This window comes from Labeo rohita, unplaced genomic scaffold (assembly GCF_022985175.1).
Source record: "Labeo rohita strain BAU-BD-2019 unplaced genomic scaffold, IGBB_LRoh.1.0 scaffold_73, whole genome shotgun sequence".
Classification (NCBI taxonomy): Eukaryota; Metazoa; Chordata; class Actinopteri; order Cypriniformes; family Cyprinidae; genus Labeo; species Labeo rohita.
This window is the reverse complement of record NW_026129667.1, coordinates 648,394-672,577: the sequence shown is the minus strand read 5'-3', so window position 1 is coordinate 672,577 and position 24,184 is coordinate 648,394. Positions and strand designations below refer to the sequence as shown.

Genomic DNA, 24,184 nt, shown 5'->3' with positions numbered 1-24,184 from the left:
TTGTTTGCTCTTTTTGACTTGCAGAGGAAGCACTTGGCAGCATATAAATAATAATAATATTAAATGAGTAATGAAACTTGTCCATGCAGCATTGTGTTATGGATAATGAATGGTACCTTAAATTGTGTGGGATGGTGTGCTGTTACATGTCAGACTTAATCAGACTGTTACCTGAACAGGTGGGGAAAACAAACATTCTTTCTGGGATGCTTTACCATCCACTACAATTTGCCCTTTACAATTTAAAAGTTTTCTTTTGTTAGGAAATTAATTTATATTAGAATTTATATTAGTCTACAAGCATTTAGGCATAAGCCTTTAGATTGCAATGTTTTATGATCACATAGGCTACATGCAATTTAAATACAAAGACTCAAATAAAACCTGATTAAGCAAGTCATTTAGTACTTTATCCAGTAGTCTTAAAAATAAACTCAACATTTTTTTGCTTGTCAGTGCCAGTACCCTCGTGGTTAGCGCGTCGACATGTAGCGCCATTGTGCTGCGGGTGACTTGAGTTCGAATCCCGACTCATGGACCTTTCCCGATCTCACCCCTTCTCTCTCCCACTTTGCTACCTGTCAAACTAGACTGTCCTATTTAAATAAAGGCATAAAAATGCCAAAAATGTCTAAAATTAATAACAAAAAATGTCCTCGTCGTGCGTTCCGCCTGCGCTTTTGATCAAACTTGATTGTACTGTGCTCAAAGGGTTTACACTTAGAGAGCAAAACAATTATTTTTAATTAAAGAAACACTATTTCTATAAATGATATAATAGTTTTGGTTGATGCAATATGAAATTGGTGGGTGTGGCCACACTTCAAAGGAGGACTGTGAAAGTGAAAGGTAGAAAACCCTTTGACATAAGATTTTCACTTGTAACTTACAAGGTTTCTCACTAAATGTCTAAATGTAAACAATCGTGACCATTTCTGTTTTATTCAATACTATCATCAACAGGGTATAAAATGCAAAGAATACATTTTTTTTTTCTTGTAAGGTATTTAAATATTGTTGACCCACTGTGGCTGAATGTGTTAGATAAAGTGGGCCAACCTTTAACCTTCAGTAATTATATTAAAATTCATTAAATAAACTGACATGCACTGGTTATTTTATAGTTGACATTTATAATTTACTTTTTAGAAAACAGAAATGAGACTGCAGACAGGAATTCAAGTTGGAGATGGAAGTAAGGAAAGAAAATTTAAAGAAAGTCGAGGCATGAATTTTAGTCTGTGGAGTGAAGAAAGGATGAGAGGAGAAAAATATAGGCCTAGATGTAAAACGTAAAGGTTTAAAATGTGGACACAAGTAAAAGTAGTTTAAAGTGTTTAGAGAGCATAGACAGAAAAACATTTGTGTATAAATGTTATTATTATTTTTTGCCTGTTTGTTGTTGCTTGTGCTATAGTCACATTTTTAATTTACTCTAGAGTTCTTTTTTTTTTTTTTTTTAATTAATGTTCTGAATATTTCAGATTTCATCAAATTTATTGTCAACACAACATGTTCTTCCAGTTCCATATGTTGATATGTGAATTCACACACATGATATTTTACTCATAACCTGTAGGATATAGTTGACCTGGACCACAAAACCAGTCATAAGTAGCACGGATATACCTGTAGCAATAGCCAACAATACATTTTATGGGTCAAAATTATTGATTTTTCTTTTATGCCAAAAATCACTTTAGGATATTAGGTAAAGATCATGTTCCATGAAGATATTTTATACATTTCCTACCATAAATTTATCAAAACTTATTTTTGATTAGCAACATGTAATGCTAAGAACTTCATTTGGACAACTTAAATGGTGATTTTCTCAATAATTTAATATTTTTATATATATATATATATATATATATATAATATAGTGGAAAGCAATGTTGGGAAGGTTACTTTATAAGTAATAGGTTACAGAATACATGTTACTCTATTTAAAATGTAATAAGTAGTGCCATTTTTTAATTACTTTATTAAAGTAATGTAACTTGTTACATTTGATTACTTTTCTAAATTTCTAATATTTTCAACTGTTAATCATTTTGAAACATTTAAACCAGGCAGAGTTAACCTTACAGTAGCACTCAACACTGATACTGTTAGACTCAAAATTCACTTGAATTAAGATTATAATAAGTAAACGATAATGTACATCTTTATTTTGTAATAACAACTGCTGGATGTACATTATCCTACTTATTACACAGCTGCTTGCCACAAAAGTAAATAATTAGACATGAAACACTGATCTGAGTTGAAATATTTAAACACAAAGCTTCCATGCTAGAAAGCAGCAAGTACACAGATATTTAAGGGATATAGTGCAGTCATAGAACTTTTATTACACAAAATCTCCACATAAATAATTAAGTACTAGTACTTACAGTACTAGTTTGTTATCTTATAATTCATTACAGTGTACAAAACAAAATGGCAGCATCTGTGTTTGTATAAAACAATAGAGCGAGTCCACCATACCAGGATGACAGAATTAAGAAATTGTGCACGTAATATTGAGTTTTAATATTTTATTAGCTAACCAAACACAAAGCTTCCACCAAGAAAAACTATCAAGCATATAGCGCCGACTTAAGTTGCCCAGATGAGTCTGAGTTATTACCTTTTACCAGTTGTTATCGGGGAATAACATACCTTGGAATGTCATGACTGACCAATCAGAATCAAGCATTCCACAGAGCCCTGTAATAATTCAATTGAAAGCACAGCCACCACAAATTCAGACTTAGCACCTCTTATTTACTTTGAGATCATTCTGAGGTTAAATACAGATTTAAAATCATAACAAGAAATAGTTTAATAGCTATGATACTGGTTTTGAAATCAAATGTTTGCATAGTTATGACAGGAAAATTTCGAAAAATTTATAGATGACTGGTTTTGTGGTCCAGGGTCTCATATCCTTTTTGGGTTTGTTAAATATGTTGTTAAATATGTTTGTTTGATCATATGTGTTAATAAATCATGTATAATTTTTTGATAAATAAGGGATGTCCCACTTTACCTGAACAGAAATTAGTCTGGAATACATGACCTCAAGATGTTTATTGGTATATATCTTGCAAATAACACTTTATGAACTGTACAGAAATTGAAATATTATAGCTGGACCTTAAAGTTAACAAAAGCAATAAACAAAAGTAAAGAAAAAACATACAGGTATCTACACCACACGTCTGACAGTTAATGGAGCGGCGAAATGACTCGATGGAATCGCGATGTGCGGGAGCAGCGGGACCAATCAGAGCGCGCGTTCAGCTCCAGCGTTCAGGCACTGCAGAACAAACTTCACTCCGAGTGAACGAACGGACTGGAAGATGATGCGACGAGATGCTCCCCACCGCGGGTGACTGTCCAGTCTTTCCTTCACAATGTGTCGTTTTATAAAAGCTGTCTTTCTTCTGCTGTGCGCAAGCATGTGCGGTCTGTGCGGGAAGATGAAGCACAGCCTCAGGAAAACATCTGTACAGCTGCACAAACACGGGACGTAAGTGTCACACTCTTTCAACTTATTTCAATTTTAATGTACGCTGGGAAAGTTCACATAGAGAACAGCAATGAAATTAGGCCATGTCAAGGTATTATCAGCATATCGTGTTTGTTTTTGTTTTCATAGTCTGTTGCTCAGAATAAGGTCATATGAAAATAGACACCATGGGAGAGCTGGGAGAGCTGCCACAAATGATACTTATACGTCTTTGGCTAAAAAGTCTAATTATAAAATGCTGTGGTTATTTTTCAAAAATGGTGGCATTTTATTAAATATATTTGGCTAATTACTGTTTGTGCTGGCAACATAATGGTATCTTTGATGTGTCCTTTTATATTTTCGCTTTTCATAAATCATATTCTGTATCATAATTGCTTTATTGTTTAAATTCTGCTCTGAAAACTACCAAAATAGGTTCAATAGACTAAAAAGTTCTCATTATGAAAACCTACCCTGCAGTGTGACAACTAAATGAGATTACAGTTTAAAGGTATTTAACTACTAAATTAAAAAAAAAAAAAAACTAAAACAAATAATTAACATTTATAGTTATGAACAGTTCAAATATGATTCTTTTTCAGTCAAGGCTTTAAGATACAGTATGTGTTTACAGAATGGACTTTTACAACTGAACCTGAGAAATATTCAGTGAACTAACTGTGTGGCAACAAAAATCTTTAGGTTTAAAGACACCTTATGTAAAGTGGGACCAACATTTTGATTAAAACTGCTATAAACTAATAGTGTGCATGTAAGTAAACGATTACTTAATTAATTCTACATTTATATTTTAGATTATATTTTAGATTTTAAATAGGTCATTTTTGCCGCAAATCTTGAAGATTGATTGGTGAATAAGGAAATACACTGTATAGTGTCTCAGTTTACACTGCTGTATTGTGTAAATTGTAGTTGTGCTCACTGAGACATCTGTGTTTGGGTGAGACAACACTGAAGTGCTGAGTTGTTCTTTTGCAGTCCACTTTTTAAGAAGATGCTGGATGAAACGAAGACGCATCAGGTGAAGTCGGACCATCTGCTGCGTGTTGATAATCATGACTTCACTATGAGACCAGCATTTGCGGGTAAAATCTGTGTGTGTGTGTGTATTTGTGACGTGTTCCATATATATTGTCAGTTCATACTGCACTGTAAAAAGTTTTCACCAGTTTCAAGTTAATCAGCTACCTTAAATTTTTAAGTTAAATCAACTTAAGTTAACTTTAAGTTAACTTAAAAGTAAGTCATTTTAACTCACTTTATTGTAGTGAGTTGAAATGACTTATAGTTTTAAGTTGATTTAACTTAAAATTGTAAGGCTGCTGCTGAGCTTAAGTTTTTAGGTTGAAACTGGTAAAAACTTTTTACAGTGTGTAGACTTTTTATATGCAGTTTTTGTATATGCAAATGTATGAACATTTTATGATACAATAACAGTAAAATAATACTCACATTTACACTGCAGCCTGAAATATGATATCTGCACAGTTTCATAAAGTGATTATTTGCAATAGGTGCTGTGACTATGCAGAATACTGTGGTTAAAAACATGTCAAGGCTCATATTTTGCCACAAAATTTGTTTAAAGAAAACAAAGCATATTAGACCCTTAGGAATGCATTTTGCATTGTGATATATTTTTTTTAATGACACCACCCATAGGTTAGTATTTTCAGGGCACAACTGACTCTGAAACTTTAGAAAATAAAGTTTAATTTGTGTACTATCAGTTTATCTAACAGTGGACAGCCCTGCAGTATATTTTGTCATTGTAGTCATTGCTTCAGCAAGTTATGAACATTTCTACTACACATGACAAATGGCATTTGAAAAAATTAAAAATGTAGACTGATTTCAAGTCCTTTGTATTAAGGCAAATTTTATAGCTATAATTTTAATGATCTCAAAAACAAATATCTGAAATATTTTTACATTTCAGTAATTTGACAAAACTACAGTTTGTAAATTATGCACAATAAACGCTTCTTAAACGTCAAGTGATTGTCTACAGTACATGTTTTCTTCTTTCAATTTCAAGCTCAATCTTCTTGGCAACCCAGTATAGTAACTATTTTTATGTACGTCTGGGAAAATTATTTCTTGTATTTAAAATGATAGCAATAAATGGAAATTTCACACAATAAATACTGAAATATTTAGTTTTTATGAATCAACATTTTAATGTATGTGAAAATAATGTGAAATTTACGACAATGCCTAACTGTGGAAAGTCTTTGTTTAGATGGTTTTAAACCAATAATAATGAATATTTTGATCATGATTTTTTCAGATTTTCAGATACCCAGGCATGATGTGTTATAAAGTTTGGACACTGTCACGCATAATGCTTTATAATTAAGTCTTTCTTGGTCTCATTTTATGTCAAAATCCTTTCCCACATCTCACTAGTTTTACTGAATGTTCTCAGCTAATGATTTCCGGAGCTCACGCTGGTGTCTGTTTTCTTGTTCAAGTCTCATTGTTCCTGCAGAGATTTGAGGGTTGACCTCTTCTAGGCAGCGTCTGGATGGCTGAAAGTTACACTTCCTGTTAATTGAACCAGCAGCGCCCACTGGGGTGTTCAATTACCAGCTGATGTTGTGAAGGCTTTTCCAATTTGCACATAGCTTTTGCTTCTTACTTCTTCAGAATGTTTCTGTGGTCATTATCACAGCAGTCAGATTCAAATTCACAACCTGAACATCGATCCCTGTGGGAGTTTTATTCTGAAAATGTAGTTGTTTCTCAAGAGGACAGCAATAGCGCTGAGAGTGATTGCAAGCTCTGACTCTTAAGTAATGCTTGAGTTTGATTCTTGTGGCTTTTGTGCTGCATATCATCTACAACTGACAAACACTTTTGAAAATTGCAAACAAGTCCCCTAATGTCAATCTACTGTATGGAATTGGAGCTGTTTTTCTTGACTGTTGGTCGTGACTTCAAAAGCACAGCCAGAAAATTCTTCTAGCGAATGTGCATTGACTGGATAACAAGCTTTGCAGTTTAAGGTTGCAAATCTCTTCTCGACGAGAACCGAATTGCTGCAATGCGTCAGCCTAACAGAAACCTGAATGTCTGCAGAGAACTCGGTTCTCAAGCCAAAGACCTCCCAGGAAAAAGCAGAAAAGTGGTGTTTTTGATAATTTCTGGTGTGACTGGCAGAATGTACACTATTTTGAGTTGTTTTGTCATTTCTTAGGTATCCAATCACTCACTCTCCCTGTCTGTGGTCCAACATGTTTTAAAGGGGTCCTATTATGCTCCTTTTCAAAGTGTTTATTTTGTTTTGGGGGTGTACTAGAACATGCTCTCATGCTTGGTGGTTCGAAAACACATTAGTTTTCCGAAAAAACAAAATGTGTTGTGATTGGTTAGTTGTCCCACTGTGTTGCGATTGGCGAACAGCTTAGACGGTGTTTCAGTGCTGCCACACCCTTGTCAAAGCAGTTAGCGCAAGCTATATTAATAGTGCATCTTACGTTTTAAATATGGATATTTTTCTTACAAAAACGCATCGATTCCCTACAGGAGACTCCCGGCAGCCATGTGAGGCACTTTTTATCATGGATGGATGCATTTTATTAAACTTTATTAGACTCCGATTGCATTCGCCTGAAAGAAGGAAGTCATATACACCTAGGATGCATGGAGGGAGAGTAAATAATACGCAACAGTAGTGTTGGGTCCCATCCTCAGCCTGCGAGATCGCCGATACACAATATTATCATGCTAATTTATTTAATTATTTTACATACTTAGTTTCATTGCCCAAAACCAGCTCCAGCATAAGGCTAAAAGCAGCCTAACATTATCAAAGAACATCATCACTGATCAGTCTAGCCTATTCTAGTGCAAGTTCATGCATTTTAAAAAACACCTGCGTTATAAGTGAAGCTATCTACACTGTATGATGAATAATCTCTTACCACGTTACGGCTCCGACGCAGCAACCGGAGTAGATCGCGGCTTCGGCATGTGTTTCGACCCCCTGTACTGCACATGTCTGCGGCGCGTTACAGCTCTGAAGCGGCCACTCAAGTCAATGCTTGTGTTTTTACCCGCCGCGCTGCGGTTCGTTGAAGCGGTTCTCGCACTGTATCGCTAAAGTTTGTCTAATCCCCCACCTCGTCCCTACACACCCCCCAACAATTCGAATTTCCGTAGGCGGGATTTAATTTAATGATATTCTTAATAACCGCGATGTGACATCATTGCATGCAGAAAACAAACGCTGTAGTCCGTTCGTTGTAGTTCTTGAAAAGAGATTTTTTTAAAGAACGAAATATCTCCCTTTGGAGTGGACTTTGAGATTTGTAACTTTGTAGATCTTTTTTATGCCCAAGGATACACACCACACACTGACTAAAATTCAAAAAGTGAAAAAGCATAATAGCACTCCTTTAAACCGTTAAGGGACAGATTTTTAAGAACAGAGACACAGCCAGATAACGTTTTCATTCTCAGTGAAATGCTTTTGACTCTTGTGTGTCTCGTGACCGATTGCGTCATGCTAATGTTTGGGAGTATCTTTCTGAATGGGATGTGAGTGCGTTAACGGAGCGAGATCAATTTCAGCGATTAAAACCTTCTGTTATTTGCATAAAGATATCGTCCGGCTTCAGAAGACTCGGAATGCAACAGAACTTGTTTGTAATGCTTTTATACTACTTGTTTAAGGTCAGTTTTTGCAATACATACCTGTGGCTGTACTTATATTTGCCTGTTGAGTGTTTTATATTGTTCAGAAGTGGGTAGGTTTAGGGTAGGGGTGGGGTTAGGTGCTCCAATGAAAGTATTGGAGTATTTATATAAAATAATTTCTATTTTTACAAATGCATGCAAACCATTAAATTAAGACAAACAACAGAAAACAATGGAGAATGCTGTGCATCGAAAAATGATTCTAAAGGGGTACCCTGAGTGTCAAAAAGTGACGCCAAGGGGTCCTGACCAAGTGTCAATATATGACGAGTTGGAAGTGAGAACGTGTTTACTACACATATTGAAGCAACCACGTCTGCGTCTGCGCAGAACATGCAGGATTCATATTTAAATGGTATTTAAATGGCTCGAGCCCCGAATGATTAGCCCTAGTGACGCCCCTGGTTTGAGCAAACTCCCCACCACAATCATTTCCTTGTAATAGACTCCTTAGCCTTTACTGCCTAATGGTTTGCCAGCTGATGTACCTTTGGATAATATGATTGAAAAGCTAACAACCATCAGTGTAGTAACAGTTTATTCTTTGCATGAAAACGCTTCAATTAGCCTAACTGAACACTGGGTGTATTACAACTTCAGGATTATATTTGTATAGACTCAGATGTAAAGAAGCTTTTAGCACAGTGGTGGCCACTAGCGGAGTGAACTGTCAGCAGTGATAAGGTATAGCTAAAAGCGATCCAGAGCAACCTTACGAACTTAGTGTAGTGTCTTACCACATTATTTTAATGTATTATCCGAATTATGAACACACTGATTTTTAGTGCAAACAGTTTTACCGTTTACTGCCCATTCTTCTCATTATTTCCCTATAATGGATAATAAACCAGAAGTCTCACCCATGGGCTTAGTTCTGCAAATTAGCGTAGGGTCGCAAACGAGTCGATGATAATCGGGTGTGTGTTTTCTGCTTACAGTCCAGGTGCAAAATTGAGACGGGGCCTGGAGGGTGGTTCTTTTAATACTCAGTTCTTTTGGTACATTTGCTATGTGGCATTATTTTTATATTATTTAATATAACTAATAACTAAATTTAAAATGAAAACAAACATTAAAATGAATTCAAAATTCATCACAGCATTTGTATCTTATTTCTGAGAGTGTAGTAAACCCCACTGGAGTGCCATGGATTATTGGTTTCATAGCATATGATGTCATTTATGCGGTGGGAGTGTTTAAATAGCTCCTGATTTTTAAACATCTGTGTTTAAATGTGAAAATAAATGCATGTTATAAAAACAAAACCCCTTTGAAACTAATATGTTCTCTCCTCTTCAGGTCCAGCAGTACCAGTAGGTGTGGATGTACAGGTAGAAAGTTTGGACAGTATCTCAGAAGTAGATATGGTAAGAAAAGTTTAATTGTTTGGTTAGTAATTATTATGAATTGTTCATTATAATGCAGTGGATATTTCATTCCAAAAATTTTTTACAAAGAGAAAATTAAGCCATAAAATTTTTGCTTTGCATTGTTCTCATGGCCATTAATTCTTTCTTTCTGAACACTATTTTTAAAATCAAAATCAGCATTAATTAAACTCAGCCCGTTAAAAATGATGAATTGCACATATACTTTACCGTTTGAAATAATGTAGGACTTTTGACCATTACTGTAATGGGAATGTGATTATCAACATTAAAGTAGGCTACTTGTCCAAATGTCATCAGGGAGATTGCATGGATTATATATGAATCTCAGCATTTATGATTAACCTTTCCTTCTAAAAGCATCAGAAATGTATCTAGATATGGTTTTATTTGTCATATCAGTGCCGATGTTTACGAGTGAGCGTGGATTTGATCTTACATAACATGCTAGAGGATAATCCATGAGGTTCACGCAGTGACATCACTGAGAATCAGCCAATCAGGATCAGTTCATCCGGTTTAATGAAGGCTGGTAAAAATGCTGACATCCCTCAGTAATGCCAACAGATGGTAATATTTCACAAAGCTTTAAACAGTTTGGAAATGCAAGTCAACACCTTGCATAAAAGCTTTTTTATTTCAGGTTTAAATCAGACTAAGCAAATTTGTTTTGTAACCACATCCACATTGTAACAGTATCAGAACACACAGACAATAAAAATAAGATGAGAATAAAAATACACATATGTAATTATAAATAGACAAAAATTAGAAAAATAAATTGAGAAATAAATAAGTGGTATGTACAGTTGTGCTATGATGATAGAATAGAATAGAATAGAATAGAATAGAATAGAATAGAATAGAAAGAGATACCCTTACAAAAAAGAAGTTTATTCAAGTGTGCTATTAGTATAAACTGTAACTTTATGGGATAAAATGTGACCCATAAAGAGGTAACAATGACTGTCAAGCTTTGGAGTGTTGATTGACATTTTGATAATCACTCTGAATCCAATAGTCTTTTTTCAGCTTTTTGTTTAAAATGTTGTTTATTTATTCTTTTTTTATTATTAATTATGAAACTTACACACATTCAGGTGTTTATAAAAAAAGAATGCATGAAGCTAAACTAAAATGTTTTTGTTTACAAGCAGATATCCTGTTCTTTGTTTTGATGTTTTGTATGTTCAGATATTCATATAACAAAATATACAAATTAATACCTAATAGGGACATAGTAGTGTACTTAAAGTATGATGCAAAGTTCGCTTAAAGAAAACTTATGAGTATATTTGCAGTATAAAACTACTAAACTAGTAGTTTACTGGGACTATACTTCAAAGTGTACTAAAAATGTACTAAAAGTATTTAATTAGTAAACTATCAGCATACCTATAAGTTCACTTTTAGTATAGTTGCAGTACAAACTAAAACAGATATAAACTAGTTGTGTACTCAAAGTTTGCTGTTATACTTAAAGTTTCCTTAAATGTATACTTTTATTATCTAGAAAGTGGGCCAATTTAGTCCCAAGGAGTATTGATATAATACATTTACAAGTATACTACTAGCACACTGACATTTTTATACTTACTGCATAAAGTATACTTAATAATATTCTCAAACTTTACTTAAGTATACTTAATGAAGTAAACTTGAAGTATACTTTTTTTTGGTAAGGGTAGAGATGCAGGGATATGCTAGGATGGGGGTGGTAACAAATAAATAAAAGGTTATTGCATATTTTTATTGCACAATGGGGGGAACATTTAACTGTTCATAAGGTGGATTGCCTGGGGGAAAAAACTATTCTTGTGCCTGGTTGTCCTGGTGTTTGCGGCTCTGTGGCAAAAGTAGTAAAAGTTCAAAGAGGAGATGACTTGGATGTAAGGGATCCAGAGTGATTTTCTGAGCTCTTTTCCTCACTCTGGATGTATACAGTTCTTGAAGGGTGGGAAGGGGAGCACCAGTAATCCTCTCGGCAGTCCGAACCCTTTGCTGTAATCTTCTGGTGTCTGATTTTGTAGCTGAGCTAAATCAGACAGTTTTTGACAGTTGATGTGCACAGAACAGACTCGATGACGACTGAGTAGAACTGTTTTAGCAGCTCCTGTGGTAGATTGAACTTCCTCAGCTGGTGAAGGAAGCATGACCTTTGTTGGGCCTTTTTTACAATGGAGTTGACGTGACTGTCCCACTTCAGGTCCTGGGAGATGACAGGTCCCAGGAATTTGAATGTCTCCACTGTAGCCACAGTGCTGTCCATGATGCTGAGTGGGGAGAGTGCAGGGGGGTTCCTCCTGAAGTCCACTATCATCTCTACAGTTTATAGTGTGTTGAGCTCCAGGTTGTTAAGACTGCACCACACACCCAGCTCTTGAACCTCCTTGTATGAGGCCGATGAGTGTGGTAAAAGGTGTGCACTTACAGTCATGTGAAAAAGTTAGGACACCCTATTTAATTTCATGGTTTTCTGTATCAGGACATAATAAAAATGATCTGGTCCTTGGCAGGTCTTAAAATTTGGAAAATAAATCCTCAGATAAACATCATCACATGACATATCACACAGTGTCATTCAACTGCCTGTAGATCACTTTAAGCAGCAATAACTTGAAACATTCATTTTCTGTGTGACTTTATCAGTCTCTCACATCGTTCTGGAATTTGGACCACTCTTCTTTTCAACGTTGCTCCAGTTTATTGAGATTTGTGGGCATTTGCTTATGCACAGCTCACACCACAGCATTTTAGATAGAAGAGGCTTTCTTCTGCCAAGCCTTCCAAAGGGGTGTGATATTTAAATGACGATTGTTTTCAGCCGCCACATTTATCAGCATATGACCATTCGGATGAATGAATCTGATGAATCTGGTGTGAGCCGTTTACAGAGCTCTTCATCACAAAAGTTGAAATAGCCGAGATTGGTTAAAAACGTATGATTTTTTGTGATATTACACAATATATTTCAACACTTTGAAATGGCAGAAAGGAAAATAAATCGTAATTTAAAACCATCATTTAATCAGGACATCCCTACTGATAAAGTGCTACTTAGCAGCAATCAGAATTACAGTCAGTGTTGTGCTGAAGGGGAAGATCTGGAAATGCTGATACTGGATGAGAAGGAATTTCCTGCACTACCGGTGACCCCGAGCGAATCACCTGTGGCTAAAAAGAAAACAACTCAAGTACGAACAAGTCAGTCTGATTCTGACATTATTGGCATGCTGTCCCAGCTGATTAATGAAAGATCTGATAGCATCGAAAAATTGGTGCGTGGCAACACAGAGAGAATTCATGAGCTGAGCAAGAAAATTGACAGTGCATTTGCCAATATCAAAGAGATGGAAAGCAAGGTATGTAAGGTGGAGGGTTGTGTGTTAGAATTGGAAAAGCCAGTCAAAATGCTTCAACAGCGAATGGATGAGTTGGAATCCTATGCAAGGCAATGGAATTTGAGTCCCGGAAAATAAGGACGAAAACGTGCAGTCCGTGAAGATTTGTCATTCCGTCTTACCTGGAGAGTCAGTCAGAGTCAGTCACTCTCGGAAGTAATAGAGCATGTATAGAGCAGAATGTACGTCATTGCGCACTGCATTTTGGGTAGTCGCAGTCATGTTTTAGGATACGTTAAATAGCGTACAATGACAACAAATACAAATCAGCAGAGGAAAAAAATACAGTATTTGCGTTAATATTTTTAAGAGCTGCTTGCCTAGAATAAATGTAGTAATATTTGAATCAGTTGCGTTCATTTGAGCACGTGTGGCTAGAACACGACACATACACACTCACAGAAATTATGCAGCTGCCATCTACTGTAACCACACACAGGACCGAACTGATTTCTTTTGCAGTTTTTAATAACAAGGTGGCACTAATATATATGCCAGATAAAATAAACACACCATAGCTTGATCTCAGCCAGTTGATCATGTAAGTGAACCACCGCTCTGCACATTTTGTGTGTATCTCAGATGTCTGTTCTATTCAAAAGTAAGTGCCCTGCGAACTTCAAATATTCCACCCTGATTCCAATTCGAAGACAGCGTATATGTTCCATTCAGCCAGCATTAAAGTGTGTGAGACATTAATTGAAATTGCATTTATTTACAGAGGTATATGATGTCACACTTCTCTAGTAAGTTTAGTCTGTGTGTGAAGACGATGCAGGTGGTGGCGTAGCGCAAATCCATGAATAAATATTCCTAAGTAAAGTAAACTTCAACTGATTTCCCCTGCTCAGGGAGTAGGGAGCAATGAACATTGCGTAGGGACCATGTCAATCGGAACACAGTTCAGTCATGGAGCTCTTTTTGAACTAGCTGGTTATCTGAATCATGCTAAATAAAAGAGGCATGCAACAATGGTACGTGAGGACCAGAATTGAGAAACGCTTATGTATTTAATCATATATCATCTTGCCCTAATTTCATTAAGGAATAAAGTGCATTATATTGTGAAAGCATTACACCAAATAAGTTTTACTGGATTTAAATTGAACAAATACACAATTTCTTACAAAAAGCTGCTGAACAGTAAATCAGATGAGTTGCTCGCAATGAGCCACATCACAAATTAAAGTACATTTCCAAACGTGTTATTCAAAGCCATTGTGTTGTTTCAAGCTGAAAAGCATAAAATTGCACTTCATTTTAGAACCGTTTTCCACTCCGGTCATGACAGCAGATATTGCAGTTCATATCGCAGCAAGCGTTCTCCATCCTAATGTATTTTTAAATGTACAATATAATTTTTAACATCTACCTCCACTGATTACCCAGTCTCTACTGTAGTGTCTGTGTCCGAAAGTCCGAGAATGCCGTGCGCTGCTGACGTCACGTTCCCATACTCTATTGACGTTGTACACCGACTGGGCCACAAAAGCATGACCGATTCCCATCCACGACCCTTCATACTTCTACATCACACTTCTACTTATCTCAAAGCCAATGGATTTCTCTTTAAGGAAGGCTTCTCTAAAGGTGATTGAGAGAGGCGTTCCAAACTGTGGCCGTTTGTGAAGCAGGTGTGGGATGCGGGAAAAACGACATTCTTCACGGGGGCTCGAGAGTTTATTCAAGGGGAAGGAGAAATCAAGATATGAGTTTCTCTGGATCTTCCAGACTGTTCAGTAGGCAGTGCACTTTACTGTGCTGTTTTAAGCTGCTGGAAGCAGTCTTTTGAGTTGCTACACGGACTAAATCTAAAGAACTTGTTTGGAGTCTTGACTTTTTATTTTTGTTCTCAGTGATGTGGCTCGGGCAAGCTACGTACATTGTTCTCGTTTGCACTTTGAACTTTAATCTATTCCTTACTTTTTGTATTATTTTTGTTATACAGTGCTGCTTGAAAGTTTGCGAACCTTTTAGAATTTTCTGTATTTCTGCATAAATATGACCAAAAAGTTAATCAGATTTTCACACAAGTTTTAAAAATTTACAAAGAAAACCCAATGAAACAAATGAGATGAAAATATATACTATGTCAATTATTTATTATAAAAAATTATTAAATATTTGTGAGTTGCAAAAGTATGTGAATCTCTAGGATTAACAGTTAATTTGAAGGTGAAATTATAGTCTGTCTGTTCAGAAGTGTTTTCAGTCAATAGGATGACAATTAGGTATCACTTTATGCCCTGATTTATTTAAAGAACAGGGATCTATTAAAGTCTGATCGTGTTTGTGAAAGTGAATCATGGCACAAACAAAGGAGATCTCTGAGGACCTCAGAAACAGAGTTGTTGTTGCTCATCAGGCTGGAAAAGGTTACAAAACCATCTCTGAAGAGTTTGGATTTCACAAATCTTCAGTCAGACAGATTATGTACAAATGGAGGAAATTCAAGACCACAGTTACCCTCCCCACAAGTGATCGACCAACAAAGGTCACTCCAAAGCAAGATGTATAGTAGTTTCCGAGGTTGCAGAAAACCCCAGGATAACTTCTGAGCAACTAAAGACCTTTTTCCACATTGGTTAATGTTGAAGTTCATGAGTCCATCATCAGGAGAACAATGAACAACTGTGGTGTGTATGGCGGGGTTGCAAGGAGAAAGCCACAACTCTCCAAAAAACACTGCTGCCTGTCTGCAGTTTGATAAAGATCATGTGGACAAGCCAGAAAGCTATTGGAGAAATGTTTTGTGGACAGATGAGACCAAAATATAATTTTTGGTTTAAATGAGAAGTGTTATGTTTGGAGAAAGAAAAACACTGCATTCCAGCATAAGAAGAACCTTATTCCATCTGTGAAACATGGTGGTGGTAGTATCATAGTTTGGGCCTGTTTTGCTGTATCTGTAACAACTTGCTATCATTGATGGGACAATAAATTTTGAATTATACCAGCAAATTCTAAAGGAAAATGTCAGGAAATCTCTCCATGAACTAAAATCTAAAGAGAAAGTGTGTCATGCAGCAAGACAATGACCCCAAGTGCATACATCATTCTACCAAAAAATGGTTTAACAACAACAAAGCGAATGTTTTGGAATGGCCGAGTCAAAGTCCGACCTTAATCCAATTAAAATATTGTGTAAGGACCTGAAGCAAGCAGTTCTTAGAAGGAAACCCATCAACATCACATGGTTCAGGTGTTTCTGTACTGAAGAATGGGCTAAAATTTCTACAAGTCATTGTGCAGGACTGATCAGCAGCTACAAAAAATGTTTCCTGCTGTTATGGCTTCAAAAAGGGGTCACAACAGATACTGAAAGCAAAGATTCACAAACCTTTGCACCTCACAAATATTTAACACTGGATCATTTTTCTCAATAACTAAATGACAAAGTATATATTTTTGTCTTGTTTGTTTGATTGGATTGTCTTTGTCAACTTTAAGGACTTGTGTGAAAATCTGATGATGTTTGGCGTTATATTTATACAGAAATATAGAAAATTCTAAAGGGTTCAGAAACTTTCAAGCAGCACTGTATGTCTTTGTCCATAATTTCACTTAATACTAGGGGGTTAAGAGAAATTGTTAAAAGAAAAGCTTTATTTTTATTCACAAAACAGCTTAAAACTTATTTTCTTTCAAGAAACACACTCTGTAGTTGATGTGATGCTCCTTTAATTTGTATTTAGACATACCTGTGGCAAGTAACAGGTGTGGACAATATAGTAATCACACTTGCAACCAGTTAAAATGAAGAATGTTGGTAACCAGCCATTAAGATATATATGTATATGTATTTTTGTAGTTTTAGGAGACAAACATTTATATATTCATTTATATAAGCTTTTATATAAGCTTGAGAGTCTAACCATTGTACACTTTTCATACAGGACTTCACCATGACCCTGTACCTCAGACACTACTGGAAGGATGAGCGATTGTCTTTTCCCAGTAAAACCAATAAAAGCATGACTTTCGATGGTCGACTTGTGAAAAAAATCTGGGTTCCTGATGTGTTCTTTGTCCATTCCAAACGATCCTTCATCCATGATACCACCACGGAGAACATCATGATTAGGGTATATCCAGATGGACATGTGCTCTACAGCCTCAGGTTTGGACAACATTTACGCTAGAATACCAGCACACATGTTTGGACAATGCATTGCAAACCTTACCATGCATGCTTGCATACATGTCATGTTTATTCTGCTGGCATAATTATGTTTGATGGTTGTATGGTTTTTTTTTTTTTTTTTTTTTCATTTCAGGGTGACTGTAACTTCAGCATGTAATATGGACTTCAGTCGGTTTCCACTTGACACGCAGACCTGCACGTTAGAGCTGGAGAGCTGTGAGTGACTTGCAGTTCTTCTGACTTTAAAGGAATAGTTCACCCGAAAATATAAATTTGCTGAATATGTACTCAGTCTCATCAGATTTGGAAAAATGTAGCATTCCATCACTTGCTCACCAATGCATCCTCTGCAGTGAATGGGTGCCGTCAGAAACAGCTGATAAAAACCCACAATAATCCACAAGCAATCCACACAACTTCAATCCATCAATTAACATCTTAGGAAGTGAAAAGTTGTGAGTTTGTAAGAAATAAAACCATCATTAAGATGTTTTTTTTTTAACTTTAAACCATTGGTTCTGAGTCCTCTGTGCATAATATTGCTCTCTCCAGTAAACATTTACATCTTGGATGGCCTGAGAGTACATTTTCAGCAAATGTTCATTTTTGTAAGAACCATTTCTTTAGTGAGTTCTTGAACTATTTCTTTAAATATTACATCAGTGCCTCTGCAAACATTGGTTCATGTGCTTTCTGTCCAGATGCTTACACTGATGAAGATCTGATGCTCTACTGGAAGAGTGGAGATGAATCACTAAGCACGGATGACAAGATCTCGCTGTCTCAGTTCCTCATTCAGAAGTTTCACACCACCTCCAGACTGGCCTTCTACAGCAGCACAGGTGCAGATACCTAATTTTAAATAGTAAACTAGGCAGTTTGTTTTCAGTTTCAGCAGATACAAGCTGTCTAGTAGTGCATGACATGTTGTCACTTTGGTTTGTTTATTAGTTTGCCAGACATCTTGCACAAATACCATTTTGTTGCATGCATATAAAGTGCAAAAACAATTTATTTGGCATCTGACTTCAGCAACTTTGTCATCAGTGGCCACTTTTTGCATGCATTTTATATGTACCCTTAATTCAGGAATAATGGTAATGTGATTATGCTCTTCAAACAGCAGTGTTAAATCAACACAGCTCAGTGTTTATGTGTTTCATCTCTACAGAGAGCAAAAGTAATACTAAACCAGTGTTGCTGTTAATTAATAAAAAGGTTCACACTACAAGTGATGACTGGCCGTTAGTAATGACACCTGCTTTTATTAAGCATAAAGAGACAGAAAAGAAAACAGTGACAGTTTGTGAAAATTGAATTAACAGTTATTTCTTGATGAGAGTTTTTTTTAATGTATAATCGCCAAATGTGCTCAGTGTTTATGCATTTTTAATTAAGAATTTTTTTCTCGCAGGTTGGTACAATCGTCTTTACATCAACTTCACTCTGCGTCGTCATATCTTCTTCTTCCTGCTTCAGACGTACTTTCCCGCCACTCTGATGGTCATGCTGTCATGGGTGTCCTTCTGGATCGACCGTCGAGCTGTTCCTGCACGAGTCTCATTAGGTGAATTCATTGGGGAAACCATTGGGATTGTTTAGCTGAAATGTGTCCAGGATTTCATAACCAATTATTGCTGAGGAAAACAGTTCTACATAACAAATTATAATGTTGTGGAGCAAGGTAAGGCTGGTGGAGATGTGGATATATGCACAGGTTATGAATAAATACAACAAACAAGAACAAACAATAAACCCAAAACACAAGGAACAAAGAAAAGAAACATTGTTTATTATTGTTCTGTTTTTAAATTAAAATTAAAAACTATTTAGCATGAGTTCATAGGTAAATTAAGAAATGACAGCTTTCTGAGAACTCAAGACTTGCGTACATGATTTTAAACTTTTGATGTTTTAATGAACTTTTAATGAAATTTTTTTTTCATTTAAGTGTTGCCACTGGGCAAATATAATAACTGTAAAAGTTTGCCATTGCATCAGCACCGGTTACAGCGGTTGCATGTTAAATTGCCACTGCAATTAAAAATTCTGCAGTGCACCAGTGTTGGGAAAGTTACTTTTAAAAATAATGCATTACAATATTGCATTACACCACAAAAAAACAAATTGCATTACTTGCAATACTTAAATCGAAAGTAAAAGTTATCCCCAACACTGCAGTGTACATGTAAAGGAAAGAAAGAAAGAAAGAAAGAAAGAAAGAAAGAAAAAGACAGAAAGAAAATTCTCAAACACTATTGAACATTTAGGGCTACAACCTAACAGCTCTTTTCTTTCTTAAAACTTATAGAAACCTTTTTGTTAACACTTGGGGGCATTTTCAAACTAAAAACAGAAACAAATTATGGCTTTTCATTTACACAACAGCTGTGTTTTGGTAGCCTGAAAATGCAAACTTTTAAAAGTAGCTTTCAAAAGTTTTTGAAAATGATACCATTAACGTCTCTGTATAAACTACAAAAAAGCAAATTTGTGAAAATGGTGACGTCATGCTAATACGTATGGCATGGTAAGTCTGTAGGAATGTGCACAGGCATGTAGTGATTCTTTACAAACTGACATCGCCAACTACTGGGCTGAAATGTATAGTACAGGGTTTTTAGTCATTTTCACAAATCTGTGTGAGTGGGATTTGTCATCAGTATGCAAAGCTTTTCAAAAATGTAAAAGGAAAACCTTTTCTGTTGTTAGTACATCAGTGTCATGTAAACATACCCTTAGCAGTCAAATCAAATTGTAGACATTTTACACTAAATTTGATTAAAATACAAAATAACTTTGTTGTTGTTGATTCTGCCCTGTGGTACACCAGTGCATAGTTGGTGTGGAGATGAAATAGAGACAAACTGAAGAATGAAAACAGTCAAAACTCTGACAGTTCTTAGCAAAATTTCACTGTCATTTCCTGTAGGCATCACGACGGTGCTCACCATGTCCACCATCATCACTGGAGTGAACGCCTCCATGCCCAGAGTCTCCTACATTAAAGCTGTGGACATTTATCTGTGGGTCAGCTTCGTCTTTGTCTTTTTATCAGTACTTGAGTATGCTGCTGTAAACTATCTGACCACAGTGCATGACGGGACAGACCGCAAGTCAAGGGAGAAGGTAATATGCAACTCATTTTCAAGTTTATTCAAATAACCTCATAGTTTTCCTAATAATCATTTTCATCATTACTTGCTTTCATTTGCCTTTATTTTCTCACATTTGTGATGTTGGCTTGACAAAAAATACATTTTTTCTATATTGTATTAAGCTATTGTTTTCATAAGGTGTCTAGCAACATCTTGGAAACATACCAAAACAAATTTACATTAATCAATCAAAAAATTGTCACCCTGTGGTTTAAATGGGTTTTATATGTTCAAAATATGGATGTCATTTTAAAAATATGCAAATTACCAGCAATAAGTTAATACAACCTTTTATTTACATAAGGCAGCATTTGACTTGGCTATTTGGACTAGTAAAATGATTAGTCATGCAAATCATCATTTATATAAAAATGTAAAAATGTAAAAGTTTTCAAATTTAATTGCATACCTGTTGCTGCCATAATAATGGCCCTTGTCAAATGTTTACGTAATTTCCATTTTTTTCTTGAAACTACAGATATAGTTGAGCGGTAATGTAATATTAATTTTTAAAATGCATCCACATACTACGGTACTTGGCAATTGTAAAAAAAATATATATATATATATACACACACACTGCCCTCCATAATTATTGGCACCCCTGGTTAAGATGGGTTCTTTAGCTTGTAATAAATTCAGTTTTGTTCTAAATAAATATAGGACCACAATGAAAAAAAGAGGAAAATCCAACCTTTAATTCAAGTGCATTTATTCGGTGGGAAAAAAATCCCACATTAAGAAATAATTCTTTTACATCAAATCATGTGAGCAACAATTATTAGCACCCCTGATGTTAATACTTTATACAACCCCCTTTTGCCAACAAAACAGCACCTAATCTTCTCCTATAATGTTTCACAAGATGGGAGAATACAGAAAGAGGGATCTTCGACCATTCCTCTTTGCACAATCTCTCTAAATCATCCAGCGACCTGAGTCGTCTCCTCTGCACTCTCCTCTTCAGCTCACTCCAAAGGTTTTCAGTGGAGTTGAGGTCTGGGGACTGAGATGGCCATGGGAGGAGCTTGATTCTGTGTCTGGTGAACCATTTCTGTGTAGATTTGGCCACATGTTTAGGGTCATTATCTTGCTGAAAGACCCAGTGACGACCCATCTTCAGCTTTCTGGCAGAGGCCACCAGATTTTGCTTTAAAATGTCCTGGTATTTCAAAGCATTCATGATGCCATGCACCCTAACAAGGTTCCCAGGGCCTCTGGAAGAGTAACAGGCCCACAGCATCACCGATCCTCCCCTATACTTCACAGTGGGCATGAGGTGCTTTTCTGCATACTCATCTTTTGTGTTCTGCCAGACCCACTTAGAGTGTTTGTTGCCAAAAAGCTCTATCTTGGTCTCATCTGACCAAAGCACACAGTCCCAGTTGAAGCCCAGTTGAAAAAGGTTTTTACCGTGCATGCCTCCCAAACAGCTTGTTGGCATGTAGATAGCGACTGATGGTTGTTTTGGAGACTTTGTGACCCCAAGATGCTATCATTTGTTGCAATTCTTTAACAGTGAGCTTTGGAGAACTTTTTATTTCTCTTACCATCCTCCTCACTGTGCTCGGAGGCAAAATAAACTTGTGTCCTCGTCCAGGCTTGTTTACCACTGTTCCAGTTGTTTTAAACTTCTTAATGATTCCTCTGATAGTAGATATGGGCAGGTGCAGGCGAGTGGCTATTTTCTTGTAGCCATTGCCTGACTTGTGAAGGTCGACACACATCTGCCTCACTTGAATAGTGTGTTCCTTTGTCTTTCCCATGTTGAAGAGTGGATAAGAGAAATGGCCTCTGTGTCACGTCATATTTATACCCCTGGGAAACAGGAAGTGATGAATTACTAATTAAATCTAGATTTCTAGATACTCTGATCAACTCTGTAAACTACTGTAGAAATGAACATTTATTTCCTAGGAATTGTTAGGGGTGCCAATAACTGTGGAACAGGTGATTGTATGAAAAATAATTATTTCTTAGTCAGGGATTTTTTTCCCCTTAAAATTCACTTGAGTTGAAGGTTACATTTTTCTACAATTTTCAGTGTGAGAGTATGCTTCTGCAATAAAAATTGAATTTATTTTAAGGCTTTTAACACATCTTAACCAGGGGTGCCAATAATTATGGAGGGCAGTGTATATATATTTATATGAAGAGTTCATATAACCATCTCGGTTAAAAATGAGATAATGATACTGAGTGAATGCTCCTGACACATAGTACACGTCCATCAAATTCAATCAGAAGTACCAGTACTAACATAGAAACCTATACAAAGTAGCCAGAATGAAATGCTAATTTTAAAGAAATACATCAGATGTATTTAGAGGCTTTTGCATCTTAACTCTTTATATATACATACATATATACATATATATATATATATATATATATTTTTTTTTTTTTTTTTTTTTTGATCCATTCTTGTATAGTAGTTAAATTATAACACATCCTTGGTGCTTGCCATTAATATGGTGGGATTGTAGGAGAAAAATGCCAACATTCTGGATTTGGATGGCAATAAAATCAGACTTGAAATTTCCTGTGATGTAAAACTGCATCTTGTATTTACAGTTTGACGTAAAGTTTGTGTATAAAAGTAATATTCACCATTTGGAATATTTCTAAATGTTACATTTTCTAAATGTTAATGGAAGTGTTTGTGTTTTTCCATTTTAGCGTTTGCCCTGTACATGTGACATATCCCACGCAAGGACTATGATGCTGGATGAAGCGTACAGTAAGCCTGATAGCAATGGTCTGGCAGGATATACGCAGGCTCCTGTCTCCTCTGAGGAGGCTGCAGATAAACAGGACCACATGGTGGTGTGCCTGTCTTTGGCAAATGAGGCCACCGGAGTCAAGAAGAAGACCCTCCGAGGCTTCCGTATTATCCAAAACACTCATGTCATTGATGCCTACTCTCGCATGATCTTCCCAGGGGCCTTTATATTCTTCAATCTCATTTATTGGTCTGTGTACTGCTGAGTTGCCTTGCAAAGGGATTGTGGTTGTAGTGTGTTATACTATTTATATTAACAAAAGTAAAAGAAACTGTTATTTGTTATTGATTGAAAGTAATGAGACAGCACAGGTAAACAACATCATGACATACCATAAGGCATGTACAACCAGCTAGCAAATGTACATTATTTAATAAGAAAGATGTATATGTGAGAATACTGTATTTGCAGTTTTTTAATTACTTTGGTACTTTTTTTTTTCAAAAGTAAGTGGTAAATTTTTTAAACTCTTTGTTTTACATATTCAATTTAAAATCACTTGGTGCTGAATGAATGTCAATGTACTATTAAACAATAGATTAGTAGACATTACACTTACAAAAGCCATAATAAAACATATTTAAAGTAAAATATGATTAAAGAACACATCAAACATCAGTATTTTTACAACACTACAATGGTTGCATTGTTAGTAAATTTAAGCTCTTTACTCTAAATGGAGAATCTCAAATGAATTAACACCAAGCCTGTCCCCAATATTTGGCCATACATTTTCTCCAAGATCACAGTGAATATCTTCTTTGTTCAAGCACTATGGGAAAAACCTTCTGGCATGACAAATCTGGGCTTGACATTGCAGTGCAGTTATGTCATTGCAAGCCTAATCCATGGCGTGAAGGGTGACATGCTCATGGGGATGGTGATTGTACAGCTTTCACCTTCAAGGAGAAGAGTTTCTCAAATAGGTTAAAGAAAGGGGAGTATGGTGGGAGATGCACAGTAGGATCTTGAACCGAGGCTGAGCCTGAAACCATTCCAAAAACATCTCTGCGTGATGGAAACTGCCATTGTCCCATACAATAACATAACAGATATCTGACAGTTCATTCAAATAGCCACACATAT

The 24,184-nt window shown here is 36.0% G+C and overlaps 1 protein-coding gene across 1 annotated transcript; it reads left to right on the top strand.

Annotated features, from left to right (window-relative positions):
• The first annotated feature begins 3,341 nt into the window (after window positions 1-3,341).
• On the top strand, window positions 3,342-23,538 carry gabrr2b (gamma-aminobutyric acid type A receptor subunit rho2b). The gene is made up of 9 exons (XM_051104504.1): window positions 3,342-3,520; window positions 4,502-4,608; window positions 9,524-9,591; window positions 16,910-17,133; window positions 17,291-17,373; window positions 17,859-17,999; window positions 18,572-18,724; window positions 20,090-20,286; window positions 22,995-23,538. The coding sequence occupies exons 1-9, from the start codon at window positions 3,405-3,407 to the stop codon at window positions 23,301-23,303; spliced, it is 1,398 nt and encodes a 465-aa protein (XP_050960461.1). The 5' UTR covers window positions 3,342-3,404; the 3' UTR covers window positions 23,304-23,538.
• Window positions 23,539-24,184: the final 646 nt, after the last annotated feature.